This window comes from Pleurodeles waltl, chromosome 8 (genome assembly GCF_031143425.1).
Source record: "Pleurodeles waltl isolate 20211129_DDA chromosome 8, aPleWal1.hap1.20221129, whole genome shotgun sequence".
Classification (NCBI taxonomy): domain Eukaryota; kingdom Metazoa; phylum Chordata; class Amphibia; order Caudata; family Salamandridae; genus Pleurodeles; species Pleurodeles waltl.
Window position 1 is genome coordinate 1,265,162,409 of NC_090447.1, and position 25,131 is coordinate 1,265,187,539.

The 25,131-nt window shown below is 44.5% G+C and overlaps 1 protein-coding gene across 2 annotated transcripts in view; it reads right to left on the minus strand.

Moving 5' to 3' along the window:
• MTUS2 (microtubule associated scaffold protein 2) overlaps positions 1-25,131 on the minus strand; it is a 1,534,604-nt gene that overhangs the window by 22,062 nt on the left and 1,487,411 nt on the right. The window contains exons 14-16 of one of the 2 annotated variants that reach the window (XM_069202199.1): positions 20,982-21,080; positions 9,049-9,168; positions 1,996-2,093 (exon numbers count right to left, since the gene is read on the minus strand). In XM_069202199.1, the coding sequence (XP_069058300.1) occupies positions 1,996-2,093; positions 9,049-9,168; positions 20,982-21,080 (317 nt within the window). Of the gene's footprint in view, positions 1-1,972; positions 2,094-9,048; positions 9,169-20,981; positions 21,081-25,131 lie in introns of both variants that reach the window. The other variant, XM_069202200.1, reaches the window with a different exon arrangement.

Consider the following 25,131-nt stretch of genomic DNA (forward strand, 5'->3'; position numbering starts at 1 on the left):
AGTACGTAAACTACGTTTAATATTTTCTACACATGAAATTAAAATATTGAGGATGTGATTTAATTATTATTTAAACATATTATCTAAAAAGTAATTTAATATATATTATAAATTATTTAATACACATTTAATTAGAAAAGTAGATGTGATGTAATATTTTGTTTTTTAAGTTATAGATGAAAAATAAATATGTAAACATAATTTACATTTACATTAAGACGTGGAATATTTTTGAAAGAATAATAGACTTTATTAATTTTCCCTATATCTTCCCAAAGGGAGATCACCACAGTGGCAGAAAACTCCACCTATGTGTACAAAGTTACTAGACTAACTAAACAAACATAAATCTTGTTGTAGGAGGCTCCACCCTAATTCCAGGGGCTGACCACATGCAAGTTTACACCCAGGTGTAAATCTACATTCGGAAATAGTGAACAGAAACAAATTGAATAGTGACATCTTGGTATAGTAGTACGTATACACATGTATATTTAGCTTTGTGACTAGGCCCCCAAATGAGCAAGTGCCACCATGTGCCACACCAAAACATTTCCCACGTAGGCCACACTTAATTTATACACCTCTCCACCCACACGTGCGCCTCTTGAGCTTCAGTATCCTCTCTTGCTTCTCTTACTTGGTTACACACAATAGACATAGCAAGCAACAAAGCTACAATAAGAAAATGACTCTGGTAAGGACAGAAGACATTACAAATATTTCCTCACAGGTCGCATCAGAAACCCAACCTCTTCCCTACAAGTACATCCGTGAAGTAGCATGTGGTTAGTTTGAAGCGCTCCATAAATGTAAACAATGTACAGCACAATCCCTTTGCAAATAATGGATGAGAATATATGGTAGCTCTTTTTACTTCAATATCAAAGGCATTGCCCTTTTGGCAATAATCTGGTGAAGACTTACTCGTTTATCGCTCACCGGCCATTGCTTCACTCCATGCACAAGCACAGCTAAATTTTCACGTTGATATGACATGAGTGAACTCTGCCACATGTGAGTGATAACAAAACCCTTCCCAAATAGGGCACACCTCATTTATTCATCATTTCAACTACACCGGTGTGCCTTATAAGTTTGAACATCCTCACACACTTCTTTTGCTTCACTACATAAAATTGACACAGGAATAAAAATACAATAGGAGTGTAACTTTGGTCATGCCACATAAGATGACAAAACATCAGAAACCTGCTCTTCCATCCAAGCACACACATATAGTAGCATTTTACCAATCATGGGCATTCACACCTCATTGGGGCTATGAAGCCCGATACAAATGGAAATTCAATACAATGTAAGCCCTTCTGCAAAAACAGCAGACGAAAATACATGCTAGATCTTTTCACTTCCATATCGAGGTCAACGTTCTTCTGGCAAACATCTTGTGAAACAATTTCTCCATTACAGGCGCACACTAATTTGACATGAGAATCAAACATATTGTAAATGAATAAGAATGCAATACAAAAATACCGGTAGTATGGAATGTTGTGCAGAATAGGACATTCATTCTATTGCCTACATGAATAACAGTATATCAAGGATCAGTATAGAAGCCTGAAGTTCAAAAGATTTGGAAGTTTGAGGTTTTGATAAGAATTGGTCTAGAGGCTGAATCTGTGACTTTTTGAAGCACAATTATATTCTGAGACTATAGGAATTAAGGGCTATTAAATAGCATCAAACGACCCTTTTATCGTTTTAGAGGAATCTGAAAAATAAAGTAGAAAAACCGATTTACTAAGCATTCACTGTTTCATAGGGCGAAACACCTTTCTAACTGTTCACCCACAGAATTGTGAAAAGTCGATTTATGAATGTGGACATGGTTATTTAGGTCGCAGAAGGGCATAAAAATGGTGATGGGACCTACAGCGAGGTACGAAGATATGTCATTTAAGTGACTTTACACAGGACTATTTTTCAAAGGATAAAAAATGGAATTTACCTGTTACAGATAAACATACAGACCTTGTTACCGCAACATTCTGATCAATTCTAACTTTCAGGTCTTCATTTTGCTGTTGGAGCACTTGGATTCTTTCTTCCAGCCTCACATTTATGTCAACCTATAAAAAAGAGAATTGTTAAAAGTTCATTGAAGCAATAAGCAAATGCAGAACCTGGAATGTGGTAGAGAAATAAAAAATTAACACGTGTACCCCAGGTATTTCAACTGTATCTCTTCACGATCCTTCTAAATGTGCAGAAGGAGGTTGTGCGCTGTATTTCAAATGGTTGCCTAGTGGGAAAAGGTATGCTCAATATGGCAGGCCTGAGCTATCATGAGAAGTTCATTTCAAAGACTATAGGCTTTATTGGTTCATTGAAAAAGGTTATGTCAGTTGTCAAAGGTTCGATTTGCTCATTATGTACACAATGTCAAAGACTGTAGGCCGATATGTTTGTTACATGGAATCTCACAGATTACCTTCGGAGGCAAGGGGTTTGTTGTTTATGACATCTTTTGACAAACCCTGTGAGTAGAGGATTCACACTGTAATAATACTTGACAGACCAGTTTAGGAGAGCCTGACTGGGTTGGTTGCCTGGCAGGCTCTTGTCATCAAAAATACATAACACATATTTCCATGTACATATAAGGAGTGGCTTAGGGTTAGTCCTCTTCTGCTATTTGTCTGTTCGAGGGTCATTCACACTCTGTGTAAATCCACAACAGCATACATCATGTGGCTATAGGTCAGTCTACTTCACTTATGGCCTCTTTTCGCCCAGTGAGTGATGGTCTTCTGTCTTATCACATGAACATATCCAACTGAAAACGGGTGTGCTTCTGTGCCAGGGCTTATTGTACTGTCCTGTTTTCCATTTTCTCCTTTTAAGGGACCCTTTTCATTTCTTTCTCCTTTTTAGGTCTTGTCTACCAGACAGTGCAAGCTGTCGGGTCTGGTAAGAGGCCTATTGTCGGCTTACAGTGGACTTAGAGACAGCTGATTTATTCTACTTCCCTTACAGGCTCCATTTGTCTAGTGAGTGATGGCCTTATGCCTGATCACATACATATCTACCTGAAAATAGGTGTGTTTCAGTGCCAGGGCTGATCGCACTGTCCTGTTTTCCATGTATTCCTTTTACAAGACCCCTTTAATTTGTTTTCCTTCTCATTTTTGAGATCTCACCTACTAGACAGTGCAAGCTGTTAGGTTTAGGAAGAGGCCTACTGTCCGCTTACAGGGGGTTAGAGCCTCCTTATTTCTTATCATTGGTTGGCTTTATTGTCACTCTCATTTGCTTTGTTAGCTTTGTGGGCTTTTCGTCCTCTTCTTGCTTTGTCTGTCTCGTGGAGCATAGACTTATTGCCTGTGTCCTTCCACTACTTACTTTCCAGGCACCCATTTTATCTTTTTGTTTAAGCCCTGCACAAGAATGCATGTGTTTTCAGGATGTCTCCTCTCCCCCTTCCTCTGTATCACTTGTGTGTTTCTCCTCAGCTCACCCTATGTTGAGCTCACACTTGTGTGCTTCTCCCCTGCACTGCTTTCTTGCTTGTGCATGTGTCTCCCTTGAGTACTGCTTCCCCAACTCACATGCTAGTGCCCCTCTCCAATCCCCGTTGCTGCACTCTGCTCCCATCTAGGGTTTTTTAATGTATGTTTTTTATTCAGAATACCAAGCAGCAAATTGCTGCTGGCCCGTCCACCTCACTTGTTTCTTTTGGTTATCAATCCATTTTGGATCAGCAAATAAAAAGAATGGCACCTGTGTGGTTTAGTAGGCATACATATGCACTCACCTATAAAATGACATTGCCGTACTGAAGTGTCACACTTTTTTTTGTTTAACTTATTGCCATAATGTACAGCATCTGGCAGATGCTTGTACAGCACAGCTAAAAACTACCGGCGAAGCCAACAGGTGCCACAGACGCCAGAGATGTATTGTTTTGCCAATGCTTATTTATTTGTTTTTTTAGAGCGCTCTGCATTTCATCTGCAGTGTGCCACAGCGTCCATAGACATTGCTTGCAAACTAGGCAGCCATCTTGGAATTATACTTTCAACAGTGTATCATTGCTTTACCTAATCCCAAGATTGCCAACACACTGGGCCAACACGTTGCTTCTAATGGTGGCGGTTATATTGAAAATTTAAACCAATGATACACTATGTACCGTTGGAAGAAGGACGCCGATTGTAACGATTCATTTTATCTTTTATTACAAGCACACACTCTCCCACTACTAGGTGCTGGCATGTTTTGTTTTTTCTTCTTGTATTCTTTCCATGTATCTTGCATGTTGTTGTTGCGTTTGTGTGTCTTTTATTTTGCATGGTAACTGAGTGAATGCAGGAATGAATCAGTGGGTGCTTGAATGGATGTAAGAGTGCAAGAATGAGTGATAGGGAGCATGTATGACGGCTAAAACAAGCTCACCAGTGACTAAAAAGGCACTTTAAGTTATAAGCCAGGCCTGCTGGCTTTGTCAATGCTTGTATAACACTTCATACTGCGACGTTCAATGTTTGGTGATAGAGCTGTGCATCAAGACACCAGCTGCAAATTACTGAACACGCACTCTAGGAGAAGTGGCGTGAACTGTGCTTTGAACAGACGCAGATCACTCAGGAAAAGGCACAGAAAAACATTTGCTGGATGAGAAACTGCAACCATTACCGGCTCAAAGCCACACTCTTACAAAATACACACACACTGACACTGCTTGCCACTTTTAAAGCTGAACAGTAAACAAACTCCACTGCAGGACTGGCCATTAATATTAGTTTAGCTGTTGCACGGACCTTAATTAATGCCTAATGTGCAGTACATGTGTAGATAAGAATTCGTAAACGATAAATACGCAGTGATTTACTTGCAGTGAGTTATTTTCAGAGCCATTTCTGGCTGTACAAAACTGCAGCCCGCTTAATCACATTTAGAACACGAGCATTTACCAAGATACACGTGCCATACTGCGGTTTTTACTTTTAATTCTGGATTTGTGAACACTATGTTCTTTATTTTGGTTGGTCCGTTGTCACACATTACTTTTGGGTTGCTGGTCTCCTTCGGCTACTGGCTTGGCTGGGCCGATTTCTTCAGCACCTGACTTTCTGAAGTGTCTTTTACATTTTGTTTCAACCTAAAGGAGTAATGCATACTTTGAAATTTTCAGTGGTGATTGGGAAGTTAGTGTGTGGGCCAGCCTGCAGCATCAGATAGTCTCCACCGTGTGCTTTATAAGCAGTGCTTAATTTATAAATAAAAGAGTTCCGGTGCCTGAAGCTCCTACTCGTTAGTCTGCGACCGATAAAATTAAACGTCGGCCTCTTTAATTTACTACCAAACACTCCCAAATACTTTATCTGACTCTTACCTGTCCCTGCTGTCTCCCTTTGGGTCACTTATGCCATCTTTGTCTTCCTCTCTGTTTCAATTTGTGTCTCTTCCCCTCTGTTGCTCTTGGCAAATATCTGATGTGGAAAACTAAGTGCCGGACCTCCAAAATAAGTGCTGGTAGCCCTCCGAGGCAACCACCGGCTCAAATTAAGCACTGCTTATAAGTAGGGGCATAATGCGTCCATCACTAGAGTTGCGCTGCATGTTCTTTGTGACTGCAGTAGCATCTCACACCCTAATTTGTAAAAGAATGCTTGTCGTTGCTCTAAGCTCTGCTCTGGCAGACCTATTAAAAATACAGATCGGTGCGCCCAATGCCAAGGCTTTAGTCTTGAATTCACATGAGGCCACTTTAATCCACTACCAGATACTGCTGCCCCCTTATCTCACTCTTGCCAGTCCCTGTGGTCTCCCTCTGTGCTGTTTTTTGGCTTTCTCTCAGCGACTGCCCTCACTTTAGTGGGGAGGAGTATTGCCCCCCGCTGCCAGTGATGCAAAATGGAAAATAAAATTGGAAAATAAAATGAACTACCATTTTATTTTTCACTGCTCCCAGCCTGAGCAGTGTTTGGGGGCGGGGCATTGCTGCTGACTGGCTGCAGGGGAGTGGTGCTCACTCCAGCGGTTTCCATTACGCATGTCCGTTTGGCCAGCTGTCTTGAGCCAGCCAGCCTGGCATGCGTAGTGTAAACTACTCCACCTAGCTGTCTTAGACAGCTTGGTGGAGAGCAGGCCCAGGCCCCCTGTGCCTGCTGTAGCAACGGAGCAGCCCGCTTAGCCAATCCTGGCACTCACAAAATATCAAATAGACACAGCCTCATACACATCCCAATAACTACCACACACTCTCAAACTACAGAACACATATTCCATATCATGCTCATTAACACTTGTTTAGCAGTACTCCATGCACTAAGCACCACAGACTTCATGATGTATCACAAGTTTGATGACCTTTTCATCACAAAAATATGATTCACCCCAACATGCTTTGACACTGTAGACCTTCTTCTTCCCACAGGCTACAGTATTCATAATGCAGACTTCACACATAAGAAGGGAAGAAGCCTTGGTGTGATCCATAAGTGTCCCTGGTCCTGCACCCTAGCCAAGTAAGTCGGAGTCAACTCCAAGGAGCTCCTAACATGGCACTTCCCACTCTGTGCAATTTAGAACACCACCTTCAGTTTCATCTACAGACCTGGTCAGAACTAGGGGCCAGATGTATCAGAGGGTTTTTCCCATTCTGTGTCAATGGGAAAATGTGTTTGTACATATAGCCCTTGATCTTCATTGATGAACACCTGGATCTCCTCATCAACTCATCCATTCAACAGAGACACACAGCCCTCTCGGTGATCTAACCTCTGAGACAACACAAGCTCAGAAAAAACAAGAGACATCCTCAACCGTACTGACACACTCAATGGGGTACATGTCACTCAACCAACATACTTCAAATGCCAAATCCTCAACCTTTCAATCTCCCTACTTGGTGTTCTAGCAATAAATAGAGGTCAACCCAAGAAGGAAGATCAAACCTTCAGATTCTTCAAACAAATCTCCACTGACAACTTAATGATTCAACTTATCTGTCACCCTGCCAACTCCACGCCCGATATCAACACCCTTCTAAAAGACTTGAACACTTTTTTGGAAAACTATGTGAATATCCACACTTCAACTAAAACAAATGCAAGCCAAAACCCTTCAGCAACCTGAAACATTAAAAACCTCACTGATAATAAATTCTACATACCCAGACAGGAAAGAAAATGAGAGAAAACAACTCCAGATGGGATTGTGAGACAGACGTCCATCTTCATAACACACAGTCAGCTTATCACATAGGCCACACCTACGTACAATACTAATACCATCAACATCTCCACCAAAAGAAGCAGAACACTCTTGAAGACACTAAAACACTGCATGAACTCTGTGCCTGCCCCCTATTCTACACTCTTCATGCAAGTGCAAAGCTATCAAACTCTTTTTCATTGAAACAATACAGAAGATCCAACAGCACACCAACAACACCAAGGCTACTTTTCCTTATTCACACAATGGTTATTCTTCAAAGTCCTATCTTTCGTAGATCTCACTGACATTCTCAACTACCTCAAAGTCATTTCCTATGAAGTTGATGTCTTGCACGGGCCCTTCATCAAAGCTCTTTCTTAAGCGGCTCTCTCACCCTTACTCACCATTGTCAATGGCTCACTCAAGGCATCTTCCCAGAACTCTCGGGACAGGCCAGATAACACCACTGCTAAAAATAAAAAAACAATCTCTGCTAGACCATGATGTCATTGTCAAGTAATGACTTATCAGTGACCTACCCTTCATTGCCAAAATCATAAAAAATGTGATCTACTCTCAATTCCTAGATCACTTCAATCTCCTGCACATATTTCAGCCTGGCTCTGGATCATGCAGCAGCATGGACACCACTAACGTACACATCCTAGACAATGATCACAGATGGATTCATCCTGGAATTCAACTTCACCCTCAAGGGACTAGTACCAAAAATCCTAAGACAGCCTGGTACCAATGCTCTTTTGAAACAATTCATTCAAGGACGTGGCTTCAGAACTGCTTTCACATCCGCTCTTGCTTGTGGTTGGTGGTAACGCTCTGCTCCGTGGTCTCTCAGGCGCCACCACTGGCCCCTCTAAAGGGCATCCTATGCACTGCAGCATTTCTCATCCACAGTCTGAAAAAATAAGATCACATCACCCCTATTCTGGCCTAAACCATCTTTCAAACCAGTTGTGTAGTTTATAGGCCATCATGACCAGCACTGCTGTTTATCTTGCAGGTGAGCTCTACGTCTATGGTGGTTCTCAGGACACCTGTAGCAGGATACCAACAAACTGGAGGCTAAGAATTGTAAAAAAAGAAAAAAACACAAAGCAGAAGTAATACTTCTATCTATCCAGGGTCTGAAATAACATTAATCAACACTACCCCAATGCTGCTCCAAATGTGGAGAGTTGAAGATACATCTCTTTAAAGAATACCACATCACAGTGCAGTAACAATACACTTCTGTTTGCAGAATCCAGAAACCTCTCCTATCACTTGTTGACTGTATACTTACCTTTGACCTTGTACAGCACCACATACACAGCTGATATGCTACAAGACTAGTGATGCATGCAATTCTTTAGAGCGCTTTTACAGATGTCTAAGGGATATTAATGTTTTTAAACTTACTGCATGAGAAAGTAGCAGCAATAAAGAAGGAAGGCAAAAAGAGAAGAACATTGGCGAAGAGGGCTGGGAAGAGTCAACGCAAATCAGATTCAGGGGTTACATATAATATCACTATGTTCACTAATGGAAACAAGGTAAGCTACAACTCTCAATCCTAAATGAGGGAAGGACCCGCTGCTGGCCCATCTGAATTTTTCCTAGTACATTTATATAGCCAGTTCATATTTTCAATGACTGAGCACTACCTCTACCATACTTTTAGTGACGGGTGTCAGAGCCTATACATTGCTTTTAATGTTTTCCATTTTTGTTTGTTGTTTAAGATGTGATATGCTCATAAAAAAAAAAAAAAACATTTATCAACTTTTGGCTACCAGCTACCATATTACAACATACACATCTAGGGCATATAATATACAAAAAAACATGAGTATAGCAGTTTACCAGTTTTTCCAGTTCCATGATCTTCTTTTCCTGTTCATGGATCTGTTGGTTTTTCATCTCCAAAACTTGTTTTAGACTGCTCAGATCTTCCTCCATGTGCTGAAACGGTGCCAATGCATCCTGCAAGAAATGGATGCAAAGACTTCAGAAAGTTTCTTTTTTACCAAACATCTGAAAATGGTTTCTAGGGATGAAAATGCAGAGTTCTGCAGTGAGGGGTGGGGGGATACGATCCCCAACTCTATACAATGTCTTAAACAATGTTCTGACACTTACAATGCTAGTCAATGAATGAACGGCCATCAAACATTGAGCTACAGTTGATGCTTTAGCCAATCAATGTATGGTCATATGATACTTGTAATTCTAGCCAAACACAGCAACTATGATGTGACAAGGTTTGATTCAATGGCATCACTTGCAAACAAATAAAAAATGATAATTGCTGCTCTATTTCAAGCGGTGTGCTGGAGTGGCGTTCCACAGGCCAGAGGATGTCTGGCTATCAACAGCAAAAACACATTTTAGTACTAAAGTCTTAGCCATTGTTCAACATATGCCTAATAAAATGTTTAATCTAAACCAACTGCAGTCAAAATATTACCACTTTAAAAAGACAGCTTGAAGGGGATTGGGAGAGCTTGTGCTAGCAGCGTTCTTCGCTAGCTATGACGGCCCAAAGGACATCCTGAGTCTCTCCTGCCATCCAAGTGGCATCACGTTGCTAAATTTTGACCTGCTGCAGTGGACAGAAATCAGCAGTGGTCGGGCCCAGATTTGGCCCTGTAAGAGTAGCGTGAGTACCTTTTGAAGAGCCCAGGTGGCGACTGCGGCTCCAGGCCCTCATTAAAATGGGGGTACCAGGTGCGGAGGCTGTCAAACCATCAGTCGGAGCGGGGAGGCGAGGTAGGGTGATCCATGATCAGGCAGCCCTGGGGCTGGCCATGTGGATGGATGCTGGTTGCGGCGGTGAAACCTGGATCAGGCCCGGAGTGAGTCTGGGGAGCAAAATCCGGGAGGCCTGGGAGGCCCGGGAGGAGGCGGTGGCTCCAACCTAGGATCCAGATGGCGGTGGCTGGATGTTGAGGCCGTCTGCCAGCCGGAGTGAAGGGAGATGACAATGGTTTGTTCCCAAGCAACCTTGGGGCTAGACCTGCATTGCTCCTTCTTTCATTCCCACCCACCTTCCTCCCCCCATCTGCAGCGTTACACAGGGAGTGGGCCACAGTCCCTGAGGGCCCGAGAACCTGGCAGGTGAAGGGACTGAGAAGACCTAGTGGGGGCACTGGCGAGGAGATGCACAGCAGGCTGCCGTCCCTTCACACTCCTGCGCAACAGGGCTCTCATAAAATGGAGGAAATGCCGACCCACTGAGTTCCCATGCTGTGCATTGCCTGCGGCAACAGGGGCCCTCCCTTCCCTTGCTGATGGATCAAGCCGGTGGAGTGTGGCCCAGATGTACTGCTGACCTTGACAGAGGTGGTAATGCAGCAGAGGATCAACTCCAACCATTGGAGGAGACGGGGCTGCTTTCTGGGTCACTGAGCAGTGCCCTGTCTGGCACAGTGGCTGACTTCTCACCGATGTGGCAACAGAGGGCGCAAGTGCATGGGTCCATTAGGCCAGTGACGGGAGTGCTGTTGAGGCCATTGACCGGGGGCCCTCGTTGCGGTGCTCAGGAGGGGCGGTTGAGCCCCACATCGATAGCCAGGCAAGCTGAGGGCCCTGGCGACGGGGGGTGGTTTCAACTATACTAAGCTCCACCTGAGGCAGAACTGACCATTCCTGATTGGCTCCCAATTGTGGGGGGCCGAGCAGTACCAGTGCTGCCTGAACTGGTGGTGTCCCACTACTGAATTGCCACCAGCCCAATATCTCCAACACCTCTTTATCCTCTCTCTCCTTGTTGGGCCGCAGTGGGGCAGCTACAGCCGCAGTCCGCTTTGGACTCCTCCTTCTGAGGCCCTGGTGGGGAGGCATTGCACAATCGGAGGGTGCCACAGCTGCTGTCCAGGTCCCTGTCGACCTTGCTGCAGGGGGAGAGGTGAGTACCTACCTGAGCATTGCTCCTCTGCCCTTGGGGTAATCCCTGTGCATTGATTCTGCTTTTGGGAGGTCTTGCTAGTGCCTGAGCAATGGTTAAAGACAAAGATTCTAACCCCCGAGACAGGGTGAATGATCCGTTATATGAGGGTGGTGGCCCTGCTGATGGAGCAGGAGGTAGGGGCGTGGACTAAGCCCGATAACACAGCACTGCTTTTGGCAATCCAATCTTCTGGTAAGGCCCTGGAGGGGAGATAGGAGAGGTGAGATTCAAAGTCTCTCTCCTATGACAGGGCCTATGTAAGGTGTCTGAAAGGGTCACCATGACTGAAAACAGGACCTCTGAACTAGAGGATGGGGTTAAGGGACTTCAGGGGAACATGGCAGGCATCCGTGCCACTGCCGAATATGTGGTCAGGAGACTGGAGAATGCTGAGAACCGTACACAGCGAAAAAACCTGTGCTTTGTGGGGTTCCCTGAAGGGGTCGAGGGCAACAAGATGGGGGCCTTTTTGTAACAAGGGTTAAGGGCTTCCCTCACAGCTGACCAGGTCTCCTCCTGTTTTGTCATAGATCGTGCCCACAGGGCCCTGATAGGAGGCCTCTCCCAGTGATAGCATGTTTTCTGCACTTTCTCGACTGGGACATGATACTGCAAGAGGTGCGATGATGGAGTGAAGTATGGCATGAGAACTCAAAAATCCTGGTATTCTCGGATTACACATGTCCATAGGCACAGCAGATCTGACTCTGTTAAAATGAACCTGCAGGCTCTACAAATACAAAATATGGTACTGATTCTTGCAAAACTTAAGGTCCTTGCCAGGGGAAGTAAATTTTCTCTCAGTCAATGGAGGACGCTTGGGCATGGCTGGAGGAGTGTCCACAACTGACAAGATGGGAGGGGGAACTGTCCGGCCTGGGGTCCTTCTGTGAGGCGGGTGCACAACTCAAGGACAAATTGTAGATGAGGAGAAGACAAGGCTAGACCATGGCATCAGGCTGTAAAGGGACTCCTCCGCCAGATTTGCAGTGTGTGCGGAATGTTGTGTTATCCACTGACACCGAAGGGGAGCAGCACTTGGTGTCCAAAAAGACAGAGCCGGACAACCCACTGGAGGTGGTGTCACAGGGACCCAGAGAGGGGGAGCAGTCATCAGACTCAGATGAATCACACCCACAGGCATTAGCAATCGCCAACCTGGATCATGAACATACAGGACAGCCTCTCCTGTCCGTGACATAATCCTGGACAAAGGGGGGGCAATGAAGCTTAGATGGCCCATTAAACCGGAGCCAGAGAAGTCAGGAGGGACTTGATTTCTATTCTCCCCTCTCCGGGGCTCCTGGGTAGAGCTGAGGGTAAACTTGAGCACACCTTGAGTGCTGCTACACTGTGGAGCTTATGGGGTAGTGAGCTCCAGACCTCTTATTCTCTCCTTGCGCACAGTTTTGCCTAGGCAATGAGCTTTTGCACTGAAGGAAGATGGGGAGTGGAGGGCTTGTTGGGGGGGAGGGTTGTTGTGTTTCCTTATTATTATTGTTTTCATTGACTGTGGAAGGGAGTTACACTGATGTGATTGCCTATTTACATTTGTGTAGGTCACCGCTTGCATGCACAGTACAATAATTCTACAACATGGCACAGTTTAAACACCAAAGGTCCTCAGGCCTTACAGTCTTAAACTGGAATGTAAATGGTCGGGGCAACAAAGTAGAGCACAGACTAGTGGCACAATACATTAAACTGCAGCCAGCAGTGCTCCACCTCCAGGAGACATAACTATAGGGGACCCACTGTGGATTCCTGGGGAGGGGGCGTACACTACCCTGGCCTATGCAGGGTTTTCCTCGGGATCCAGGGCCTTTGCCATCTTGATCAGGAAATCCCAACCCCTCCTTTTTGGGTGATTAAATTGTGGGTAGTGTGGTTAGATCCTAGTTGCAGGGGTGCAGGGCCAATGGGGACAGACTGAAATGACCGTGCTAAGCATATATGCATCTCCTCGACTACAGGCGCCTACCCTGGCTAAGATTATTAACATACTCCTTCAGTCAACATCCCGGCTTCGTATTGTGTTTGGGGACTTTAATGATGTTATGGCCACAGACCTCGACCACTCTGGAGTGCCCGGAGGGCCAACCCAAGCTACTGCATTGGCACAATTTGCTAAAACAGTGTGATTATCTGACTTGTGGTGGCGCAGACACCCATCTGACACAAAGTATTCCTATTATTTGGGGGCGCACAAGGTGTAATCTAGACTAGATTATGTGTTCACCCCTGCAGGGGAGGTGGTGCAGGCAGAATACATGGCATGCAGCCTGTCAGATCATTCACCCTTGTTAGTCACACTAGGGCGCCTGCAAACAAAGCCGTCATCTGGATGGAAATTAAATGCCTGGGACCTACGTGATCAGGAGCCAGCTAGGGTAGTACAGGTCGACACAGAATTATATTTTACTAAAACTTGGGCTCCATTTAATCTGAGATTGTCTTGAGGGAGGCATACAAGACTCTGCTCTGGGACTGGTCCCAGAATCGGATTGCACAGAAGAAGAGGAGGGATGTTGCAAAACTTGAGTATCTGGAGACCCAGATCCTGCACCTGAAAGAGATGCCAGGGTCCAACGCTGACCCCCTTATTCTTAGACTGAATATCAGGATTTGGTGCAGGAGGGTAAAAAAAAACGATGGCCACGTTGCATGCATGTATGAGTCAGGGGAAAAGGCAGGCAAGCACCTTGCGTGGCTGAGTAGATGGGAACTGGAGGCCCGTGGAGTGCAAACCCTCATAGGTCAGACAAGAGACTCCGGTACCACAGATATGCGTATTGCACAGGAGTTCGCTCACTACTAAAAATCGTTTTATAAGGCCCGACCCCTCCATGATCTCCGAAACATTGCACAATACTTAGCTGCAGTCCCCATGCTGGATGCTGAGTCCCAAGAGGCTCTAGAAGGGGCTTTAACATTAAGGGCCTGTTTTAGAGTTTGGCGGAGGGGGTTACTCCATCAGGAACGTGACGAATATCACATCCGCCATATTAGATTCCATTATATCCTATGGAAATCATAATACGGCGATGGCAGACGGGACATCCATCGCGTTTGTGATGGAGTAACCCGTCCGTCAAAATCTAAATTAAGCGCTTGGTGATGTACAGGCAGTTACAGCAAAATTGCGACCAAGCAAACCTTGGGACTACACAACATTCCAGACAATTTTTTTTTTTTTTTTAACTTAGAGGACTTACCCCATTCATTCGAATTGCTGCTACTGGATCGCCGTACATCACTGCCACCCACCTTCTAAAATTTAAACCAAACACAAACCTATAGAGAGTTTGCTCAAGAAGGGGCCAATGTACTGCACTGAATGCCTTTTCAGCTTCTAAGGAGAGAAGGACATGGGGAGCCTGTCAGCCCTTGGCCCTGCACCGTTGGCAACCAATTGTATGTGTACTTTAGGTTAAGCTGCGTGGACCTACGGGGTATGAATCCCAATTGGTCCCTGTCTATTAAGGGTGTGATAACCTGTAGAAGCCATGTAGCTAGAATCGTGCCCAGGATCTTGACTTTATGTTTAGTAGGGAGATTGATTCCAATTGCACGATCTCTTGGCTTACCCGCCTTTGGGATCACGATAATAGTGGCTGTTCGCAGGTCTGGAGGTAACCTCACCTGTTCCCCCTACCTCCGGGAACAGGTTCAACAAATAAGGCCCCAGCTGTCCGGCATAATGTTTAAAAACAAGTAAGATGCAACAGAGTCCTAAGAGTCCATTAGGATGATGTAAGTCAAGCTTGACTGACACCGACGCGACCGGCACGGTTACACTTTAGTTAATACAAGGCTTATTATAGCCCCTTTTGCTACTGTACTCCACATGATCGACTCATCAATAGACTTACATCATCCTAATGGACTCTTGGGACTCTGTTGCATCTTACCTTTACTTACATATATCCGCATAGCTAAAGCCTTGACAAAGTCTTGAAGACGAATCACGTGTCGGCTGTTTTTGCTGTTTGGACTTGTACTTTATGTGGTCACTTGATTGGAATTTTGACCATTTTGTGCTCACCTGAAATAAATATCCAGTGTCACTTGTTTGCCGGACGTTGATTCCATTCTTGAAGCACCACTTGGATCTACCATACAAAGTTATACTTGGGGTGTGCCCTGGCCTACTGTTCTAATTACTTGGTAGTAACTATTCAGGATCTCTGCACTATATTGGAAGTTACTCTCCCGGGAAACGCCCTTAAGGACGACTCCGGAACAACGAAGTACTGGTTAACGAAAGCGGAACAACGCTCTCCTTAACCACGACTTCGTTGTTTTGTGCCTTAACCACGCATGTGCTGAACAACGCACATGCGTGGTTAAGGCACAAACAAGGGAGTCGGCTGAGGAGGACAACGCGACGACTCAGGTAAGTGGGGCAGAGGTGGGGGTCGGGGTTGTAGTTTTAGTGGCGGGTGGGGGGTAGGGGTATTTTCTGTTTTAGGAGCGAGGGGCGGGGGGCAGGGGGAGTGTCAGGGTTTTAGTTTTAGGGGCAGGGGTCGGGGGGTCGGGGTATTTTCTGTTTTAGGGGCGGGGTCGGGGTTTTAGTTTTAGGGGTGGGGCTGGCGGGGTCGGGGTATTTTCTGTTTTAGGGGCAGGGTTGAGGTTTTAGTTTTAGGGGCGGGGTGGGGGGTCGGGTATTTTCTGTTTTAGGGGCGTGGGGGGATCGGGGTTTTAGTTTTAGGGGCGGGGTGGGGGGGTCGGGGTATTTTCAGTTTTAGGGGCAGGGTGGGGGGTCGGAGTTTTAGGGGCGGGGGTGGGGTATTTTCTGTTTAAGGGGCGGGGTGGGGGGGTCGGGTTTTAGTTTTAGGGTTGGGGTTGGGGGGTCAGGGTATTTTCTGTTTTAGGGGCAGGTTGGGGGGGTCGGGGTATTTTCAGCTTTAGGGGCGGGGCAGGTTGGGGGGGTCGGGGTTTTAGTTTTAGGGGCGGGGTTGGAGTATTTTCAGTTTTAGGGGTGGAGGTGGGGGGTTGGGGTTTTAGGGGCGGGGTGGAGGGGTCGGAGTTTTAGGTTTTAGGGGTGGGTTGGGGGGTCGGGTAATTTTAGAGGCAGGGTGGGGGGTTGGGGGAATTTAGGTTTAGGGGCAGGGTGGGGGGCTCGGAGTAGTTTTAGGGGTAGGGGTGGGGGTCGGGGTATTTTCAGTTTTAGGGGCGGGTGGGGGGTTGGGGTTTAAGGTTTTAAGGGTGGGTTGGGGGGTCGGGTAATTTTAGGGGCGGGGTGGGGAGGTTGGGAGGGTTTAGGTTTAGGGGCAGGGTGGGGGGCTTGGAGTAGTTTTAGGGGTGGGGGTTGGGGTACTTTAGGTTTCAGGGATGGGGATGGGGTTGTTTTAGGTTTTGGGGTAGGGTGGGGGTCGCGGTAATTTTAGGGAGGAGGTGGGGGGTTGGGGTAGTTTTAGGGGCAAGGGTGGGGGGTTGGTGTGGTTTTGGGGGGGTGGGGGAGTCGCAGTAATTTTTAGGGGTGTGGGGCCAGGGGGCACGCATGCAGGAACAATGGATGCCTATCACTAATGTCTTTACCAGGAATGCCGTTACAACGAAAAATCGTTGTTAAGGCATTCGTGGTAAAGGCATTAGTGGTAACAACGAGGTCGCTGTTCCGACCTCGTTGTTCAGGCATTCGTTGTTCCGGCAGGCGTCGTTCCGACATACATTCTACTCTCCCTCTTGACCCGAAATATGTATGAATCCCCAGTGATGTTGACGTCCCCCTCTTTAAACTCACCTTTAGTGCCTTGGGTCTGCTGGTGGCTAAAAAGGGATGTGGCCAGGCTCTGGGAGGCACCAGAGGTACCCACCATTCTTGAATGACAGCGGGGTATGGATTTATACATGGCCGCTAAGAAGGTTACCTACCGCAGTATGGGATGTCCCTGTAAGTTTTGCATGATACGAGGGAGTTGGATGAAGTTTCATCGACTGGACTCGCTGGATGGCAACCCTGGATGCACTTGAAGTGAGGAGGCCTGATTGGTGCTTGCACATTCAGGGGTGGTGGGCCACAACTGATGCATTAGGCTTCCCTATTTACTGTGCTTGGATGCTACCTATCTTGTGTACATTATGATGGGCATTGTTATGCACTCCCATTGAACTTCCGCAAACATGGGCGCATGTTGCGCTTAACTGTCTTTTTATTTATTTTGCTCATTTCAGAAAAATAAAATATATTCCAAAACAAAAAGCCCACATTATGGTAAAAAGCAAATCTACCTTTGGTTGGTCTTATGATATATACTGGAATGAATATGCAAGTGCAGCAGGAGCTGCAGCTGTGGAGGAGGCTGGCAGGGTTCTTCAATAAGTTTAAATAATATGTATGGATTTTGAGATGCTGAGAATCTTGGGTTGATGGTCACTGGGTTTAGAATGTCGTTTAAATTACCATTTGCGCAAGCATTAAAAAGTGTGAGCAGATTTTGTCCACTTGTTTCTGTCAATACCTTGCCATGCGTTTCTGAATATAAATTTTGATGACCCCAGGGACGCGCAGGGTAGGACAGAACCACATCACTGCCCCTTTCTCCTAAGTGAGGATGTGGACCTAAGTTCTATTAATTGTTTGGGTGGATTCTGATTAGCTGAAGACAAACCTTGTGGGACAAAGCCCACTAAGTCAGCCAAGACTGTGGTCTCCACGCCCCTTGTGGAGGACAACTCTCCATATCTAGAGTCTTTTGCCAGCCTAGTGGGATTGCCATGCCTTCAGTGCATCTGACCGTGGGGCGGGTGCACAAAAGGCAGGGCAGGATGCCGTGCAGGCACGATGCTTTGCTCCCCATTTTACTTTGTGGAAAAAAATTCTCAAAGTGGGAAAATATTTTAGGTCATTTATTGCACAAAATTAAGTGGCATAAGAACACATATTTTACAGGCCATCGTGAAGTAGATGAAATATTTAATAGATGTCTGTGAAATACTGGTTTGATTATCATATTGAAAAGCCCCTAAATTACTTAGTAGAACTTTAACACTGTCAGGAGTATTAGTCTTATGCAGCATTGTGAAGCAAATAACACCACAAGGTTTTCTAACTTAGGCAGCAAAAAATGAAAACTATGCAGCACATTCTCAGGCAATATGTTCATCCATTTGAGCAAGGAGCAACAGATTTGGTTAAATCTGCACATTCTGAAAACTATGTGGAAATCTATACAGCAAATAGACTAAATCCATAATAACTACAAACACTGCATCCACAGGACTGCAGAAGTCAACTGACCCCGACCATTGCCTATTGACTTTTCAACAATGTATTCAAGAAAGATAAAGAAAACCCAAGCACACTAATTCTAGTCGGTGTAGACTATAGCTGCTCTTTCAAGTGAAACGCGTTTTGAAGGTAACCACCCCCAAATATAAACATTTATAAAAAAAACCTACATAACCGGTAATGGGTAATATGGCTCAGTATTGCCATTTTAGGGATATATTTATATGCTTTATGTATACTCTGCGTGTATATGATATACCTATATGTTAAAGAGATACCTATTAGATAATGTATTATTTTAAATGAAATGTATTTAAACATGAAATTAAAATAATCTTTTTAAAAAATGAAAATGATTTTAAATTAACTAGGCATAAATTGTAACAAAATGTAATAACTATTAAATGAAAATGTACATTTTAATATGTGTGGGACTTTTGAACTACTCTTCAATAAGTATTATTTACAAATTGAATAAATATATTTTAGTTAATTTCAATACACATTTCATTGAATGAGTTAATGTTCTGGAACCCTTTATTTTATTTTCTAGGTTGGAAATTATTATTTTACCTCGTTTTACAGTTCTCCTAAAAATATTTGTAACTCTTTTTAGCAAACGATAAGCTTCCACATTTTCCCCACTCTTTCTCATAGGGAGATCTCCACCATGGTGCCAAGATCTCCACACATATGAAAAGAAATTTTAACTTTACAGTAACAAATCTTTTGTAGGAGATTGCACCAGAGGGTGCAGGCATATAAGTTTACAATTAGCTGAAAGTCTGCTCTCAGAAATGGTGAAAAAAAGTGTATATTTATACCAAGATGCAGCAGAAGACTTACAGATGTAATTACACTTTTGCGAATTAGGCCCTTAAAATCTGCATTGCATGCTTTCAGGCAAAAATATGTGATATAACTGAAGATCGACTTGTCTTTTAAAAAAAAATGAATTACACTAGTGACATTATTTAAGTGAAGAGACTACATAGCAAACACATTACTGTTAAATATACATTTGATCAGTACAAGGATGTAGTAAGGAGAAAGAGCGCGCGCATTTAAGGAACTGAGCAAACAATGCCGCAGAAAAAGCCCCATAAATTCCCGAAATTTATAAAAAGGGACTTTCCTCTTGCATACATTTTTTGGTGGTGACTGCTACAGTATCTTCGTCACCCAATCTTCAACCGTCCTTTCCTAACCTCAGTATTGAACCACCATTAACCTTGTGATTAATGACCAAAAAATTCTGACATTGTGCATACACTGGGAGGCACACTCCCCAGCTCCCACGCCACCACCCAAAACTATTACATCAAGAGGCAAAGTGCTTCACTGCTAAAAAAAAAAAGTGAGGGACTCAACGTTTTTCTCAGAAGCCTGCTGCTGGCGCTGCCGAACAGCTAGGGTGCCGCTTACCAAGGTTGTCTAGTCTTCATTCCACCTCATGCTTCTTTCATTCACCCCCAAGTGCCCCCTGCTCTTTATTTCACTCTTTCAGGTCCTTTTCCATACCTGCTTTATCCCTTTGCCACTGTTTTCTGTCTTTCTCTTCTGTCTCCTTTTACTCTTTTCTGCCTTTATCTCTATTTTTCTGGGTCAACATCTGAGGATTAAAAAAAAAAAGAAGACCTGATCCCCAAAAATTAGCACCAACCACCGGATCAAAGTAACCCCTGATCAGGTGTCATATTAGGCATGTAAAGGGGCACAGCATGTGCTCCCATATACCCTCTGACTGAACTAATCTCATGTCATGCTGGGGAGTTCGCCAGGGCTATTTTATTAAGCCTAAAGAGCTCCCTCCTTTTCAATCTAACTATAAAGGTATCAACTCAATAGCTACCACAAGGGTTCAAAACACATGGCCCATTTCATGTATATGGCATTCTAGGGCACATACGAGATTGTGGATTGTGGAGAAGTATTATTACAACTAACACAATACATATGCAGCTCTATTTCCAATATCAGCATAGTGACCTGGCACATGTCAGCCCCGTTTCAGTATTGAGTAGATGAGGTCTGTTTAGCACGAAAAACAGGCAACCGTCTAGAGTACAGAGGCCTCAACACCAGAGGTGTAACAAATGAAATAAAAAAACGGGGAACAGCGGTCAAATAAATAACTGTTCAGTATGGCTCTCAGAGAGTCTCTGTCGTTTATTTCAGTTTCTGAAAGTCATAAATCCTGCTATGACATCACAACATTTAATAATGAAACTCGTTATCAAATGTCGTGATGTCTTAAAGGCCTTCCACGCCAGGTGACAAGACTCGCTCTTGTTGTTTGTTTGACAACACTCAGAACTCCTCAGTGAAAAACATCCCCTTCATTTACTGTTACCCATCTATAATTCTATATATTTACTGCAGAGTCTTCCCTTATGGGGTTATTGAAAATCTGGAGGGGCAATGCTGTCCTAGTTTTTCTCCATTGCTTTGTTTTAATGCTGTCCGCGTACAAGTAAAATCTATATGTTTTGCACCGCAGTGAACATTGCACCTTAGGCCAAAGCTTTCATGAGGGCCACAGTTTAACAGATACTATACAATACAACCTTTACACTAAGCATGCTTTTTTACAGTAAGAATTAGATTGCTTACCTGGAACTGCTCATCTGTGCTCTTTCTCAATGCTTCCTCAAACCGCTTAGCTCTGTCCCTTAAAGAATGGCTTTGGAATGTTAGGGTATCAACCTGGTCCTGCCAAGAACAGCGAAAAAGCAGGTTAGAGTCCTTGACATATCAGTGCAGTAGCTTTGGACCACCATCACTATTTCGTCTTGGGAAACCCCTGCTTGTAAAGAGTTTGATGAGAGGCTTTAAAATGAATCAATGAGTTTTGTGTAGGCGTGTGTGAAATGCGTGTAATTATTTTAAAGGTCAGGAAAATTACACATAAAAATGATAAACGCAAAACCAGCATTTTAAGTTATATCTTAGCGCGTAATGAATTCTTGCTTTCATTCTGTATGCAAGGATCCACTTTACGCTAAAAAGCAGTGTAAAAAACACAAGTGCCGTATACATGAGCTGCTCTAATTTTGGTCATTTCCATTCTCCAAGTGCACTAATTTTTTTGCCACAAACGGTATATAATTACACAATGTGAAAAAATCATCATATGTCATGAATTCTGTGCAGCACGCATAACACAAAATTACAAAAGATTATACCAGAAAAACAGAAATTTCGCAGAGGCCTATTTAAATACATTTCTAAAAAAGAAAGTCGGGATGTATAGTGGTATCGCTTTAGACCATACAGACACTGACAAACCCTGTTATGGATAAATAGCTCACAGTTCTATGTAGGTAGCCCTCCCTTCACCACCATCACAAACTGGCTTGATATGGCACACAGTGAAACCAGTTCATCATTATTTAGTGCCTCTAGTATCATTTGGGCCAGGCTATGAACAGTGTACATCATTTTCACAACTTTGAGAATGTCATGGGGTGCTCTATTTTAGGACCAACTGTTGTGTTATTGAAAAGGCCAAAGGCAGATTTATTATTTTATGGACCAATACTGTAAAGTAACTGTGAAGCTGATGTGCTGCACTGCACAAGGCAAAGAAAGCAGCACTGAGCCATGCTGCTGCTGTCGTCCCCACGGTGGCGCACAAACAGACTACCTAGCGCCACGCGCAACGTTTGCACCATACAGCCTACCATTCCAGTACAAGTTCCTATGCCTAGAGAAATTGTAACAATCCACACATTGGATGAGTGCTGTAAAGTGCAGCTAAAACTGCAATGTGTGGAATATTTAGAAAAATAAGAACATTTAACCAAGTTAACGCCTTCTTACAGGAGGCATTCTGTTTTTGTACCCGGACTGGCTCTCTTAGTGGATTTGACTTTGCGTCTGCGGGTGCTTGTTCTGTAAGGCCCCAATTTCCACTGCAGTAGCACCCAAGTAACAGCCCGTTGAAATAAAGCAGCACAAAGCAGCGTAAAATGGTATCTGTTGTGAAAAAACATCACCTTCGCGTTTTTTGCACTGGAAAGTAAATATGCTTTCAAGAGCTTGCGCTACTTTGCATGACTTAGCACCATTGTAAACCCTTAATAACTCTGCCCCTAAGCTCTCAGCACTTATTTCAATGTGATTGTCCCTTTAATACTCCCTTTTTTGTTAGGGTATCAGTGCTCCTAAAAAGTAAGGCGTAATGAAATAATTTGAAAACCCACCAATAATAACCATAAAGATCTCAAAGTGGAACCCGGTAAGCAGGGGCCTGTTGATGAAGCATGCCACCTCATGGGTGAAGGCCTTTGTCCTCTTAAGAAAAAATCCCACAAAGAACTCGTTCATATCCAGACCGCTTACAACTAATACACTAAGGGCCCGATGTGTGATGGCAGTTTCCGGTCGCAAAAGGTGAATATCGCCGTTTGCAACCGCAAAATGGCCTAGTACGATCTACCATCCCTATTTTCCGAGTCGATATGCAGTTACTGACTTACAAAATAGGGATTGCGACTCGCTATTAAGAAGTGGTGTCCTGCAGTTGTTTGTGTGACTGCTTTGTGACAGTGAATGCGGTCACAAAACAATCTGAGTTCACACCAATTTCAAATTGGTGTTAACCCATTTGCACACAGGAAGGGGGCCCCACGGGATCCCTTCCCCTTTGTGAATGCATGCGAAAATCATTTTTTAGAGCAGGCAGTGGTCCCACGGACCACTGCGTACTCTGAGAAAATGAAAAGGAAACTTTTCATTTTTCTCTTTGAAAAGCATTTTGTTTTCCTTTGAGGAAAACGGGATACATTAAAAAAAAAAAAACAGCTTTATTGAAAAGCAGTCACAGACATGGTCTGCTGAGCCCAGCAGGCCACCATCCCTGTGAGTGGTGGCCATTCCCAATAAGTCGCAAATTGAAACCTACCTCATGAATATTGATGAGGTAGGTCATTTGCGACCCCATTGGGAATCGCTAAATGTGTCTGACACACATTAGTACATTTCATTTTGTGAGTCGCAAAACATCGCAATTAGAGACTTGCAAAATAAAATGGTCAGCCCTTAGTTCTCTTTCTAGGGCCCAAAACCCCTGTGTGACTACCTCGTTTCAAGCCAATTAGTGGGATCGGGAGCTCATGCGGTTGAGTTAGCTTTCCACTACCAGGAAAACCACTAAGGCTAGTGCTTTCTGTGAAACGTTTGGTCATTAGGCAAAGAAAGTGCTTAACATTTAAAGAGTACACAATGTGAAACCTTTACTGGGATAGTTTGAACGAATTTCCCCAATTAGTGATTTTTTACCCCTATCAACCGAGGCGTCCAACAGCTGGAAATCAAAACACTGCTGGAATATAGAAAAGACAAGAAGAAGACTGCTGTCACAGTAACTGTCTGCCCAAGGAACGGCCGGGGCTTGAATTGCTTCTTCTGGAACCCATGCTCTGGAGGTGTTTGTCAAGGGTTAGGGAAACAAGCCTCCTAAATTCTACAGGGAGACAATGGACATTTTGGAAAAAGAACCAGGAGGCCAGTGAACTGGAGCGTGGATGCATTCATTGCAACAAAAAAAAAAAGAAGTGCTTTTTTTAGCTTGTCTTCCACAGTAAATTATGCACTGATGCCCTAGAAACTGACCCTTGCAGTTTGAGGACTGCATGAGTGACTAGGAGCATGAAAGTCTGATTTTCAGAAAGTTAGACGAAGAACATGTTTGAGTCCTGGATGACCGAGACAGGGTACTGAGCCTACCTGACAAAGATGCACCCTGGGTGGAAAAGATTTTCTAGTTCATTCGGCTCAGAACAGTTTGTACTTAAGTTCGAGTCTCTAGAAGCACCTCAGAAAAACAGTTATACAGCTTTGTGAAGCCCTGCATGGAAATAGCTTGCCCAGAAGAAGGATTTCGAGCTTCACTAAAGTAACTAAGGGCCATACATATTTCGAAGACTTTGCCCTCCACCTCCTTAACTCTGGGTACTGTGTTCCGCAAGTCCTGGCGGCTTAAAGAGAGGTCCACTTTCAATTTCCCCAATTTGCCTTCCATTGAGTCTTTGAGATCTTGAATAGCTTGTAAGATGGATGCCATTTGGAGTCCCTCTGACCGAGTGTCTCCTGTACGCACCGCTCCGGTCTCATCCTGCAGTGTACTGTGCTTGGTGTACTTGTCAATCTTTTGCTGCACCGCAGGGGCAGAGAGTTTGTCACAAGCCATGTTGAGTGGGTGATTTTTCTGTGGCAAGAGTCTAGTGTCTGGGAGCTTGTGGTTTGAGGGTATTAAGTTCCTCCCCAGAACGAGCAGGTAGCATTGTCCCCTGAAAGAGATTGTGGGGAACTACTCAGTCTGTGAAGCTTCCCTCGTTTACCACATCAGTACTCCCACTCAATGCTTCTTCTCAGACTCAGACAGTGCAGCTGCCCCTCCTGTTCCCTCGGAGCCTTAGTGGAAAGGCAGTCACTTTGGAGCAAAGGTCCAGGCCCTCTTTCAATGTGGTGCTCTCCCTATGAGTAAGTGGGGGTCCAGTCATCACTCCAGCCGCCCCAAGATCAGTTCTTGGATTGCTTCTGGGGTGCTACGTATCCACTAAGGGTGCCTTGCAGCTTGACTGTGCCTCGACTAGCTTAATAGGTGGGGAGCAGCAGCAACGAACACTGGGGTAGTTGTCAATGCCACTTCTAAATTATGCCCAGTGAGTTCTCCCACTGTAATGGATAGTTTTGTACTGGCGGCTCCTGTCAATGGGGGCTCTCCCCTTAGGGATGACCTAGGGGCTCCTTCCTCAAA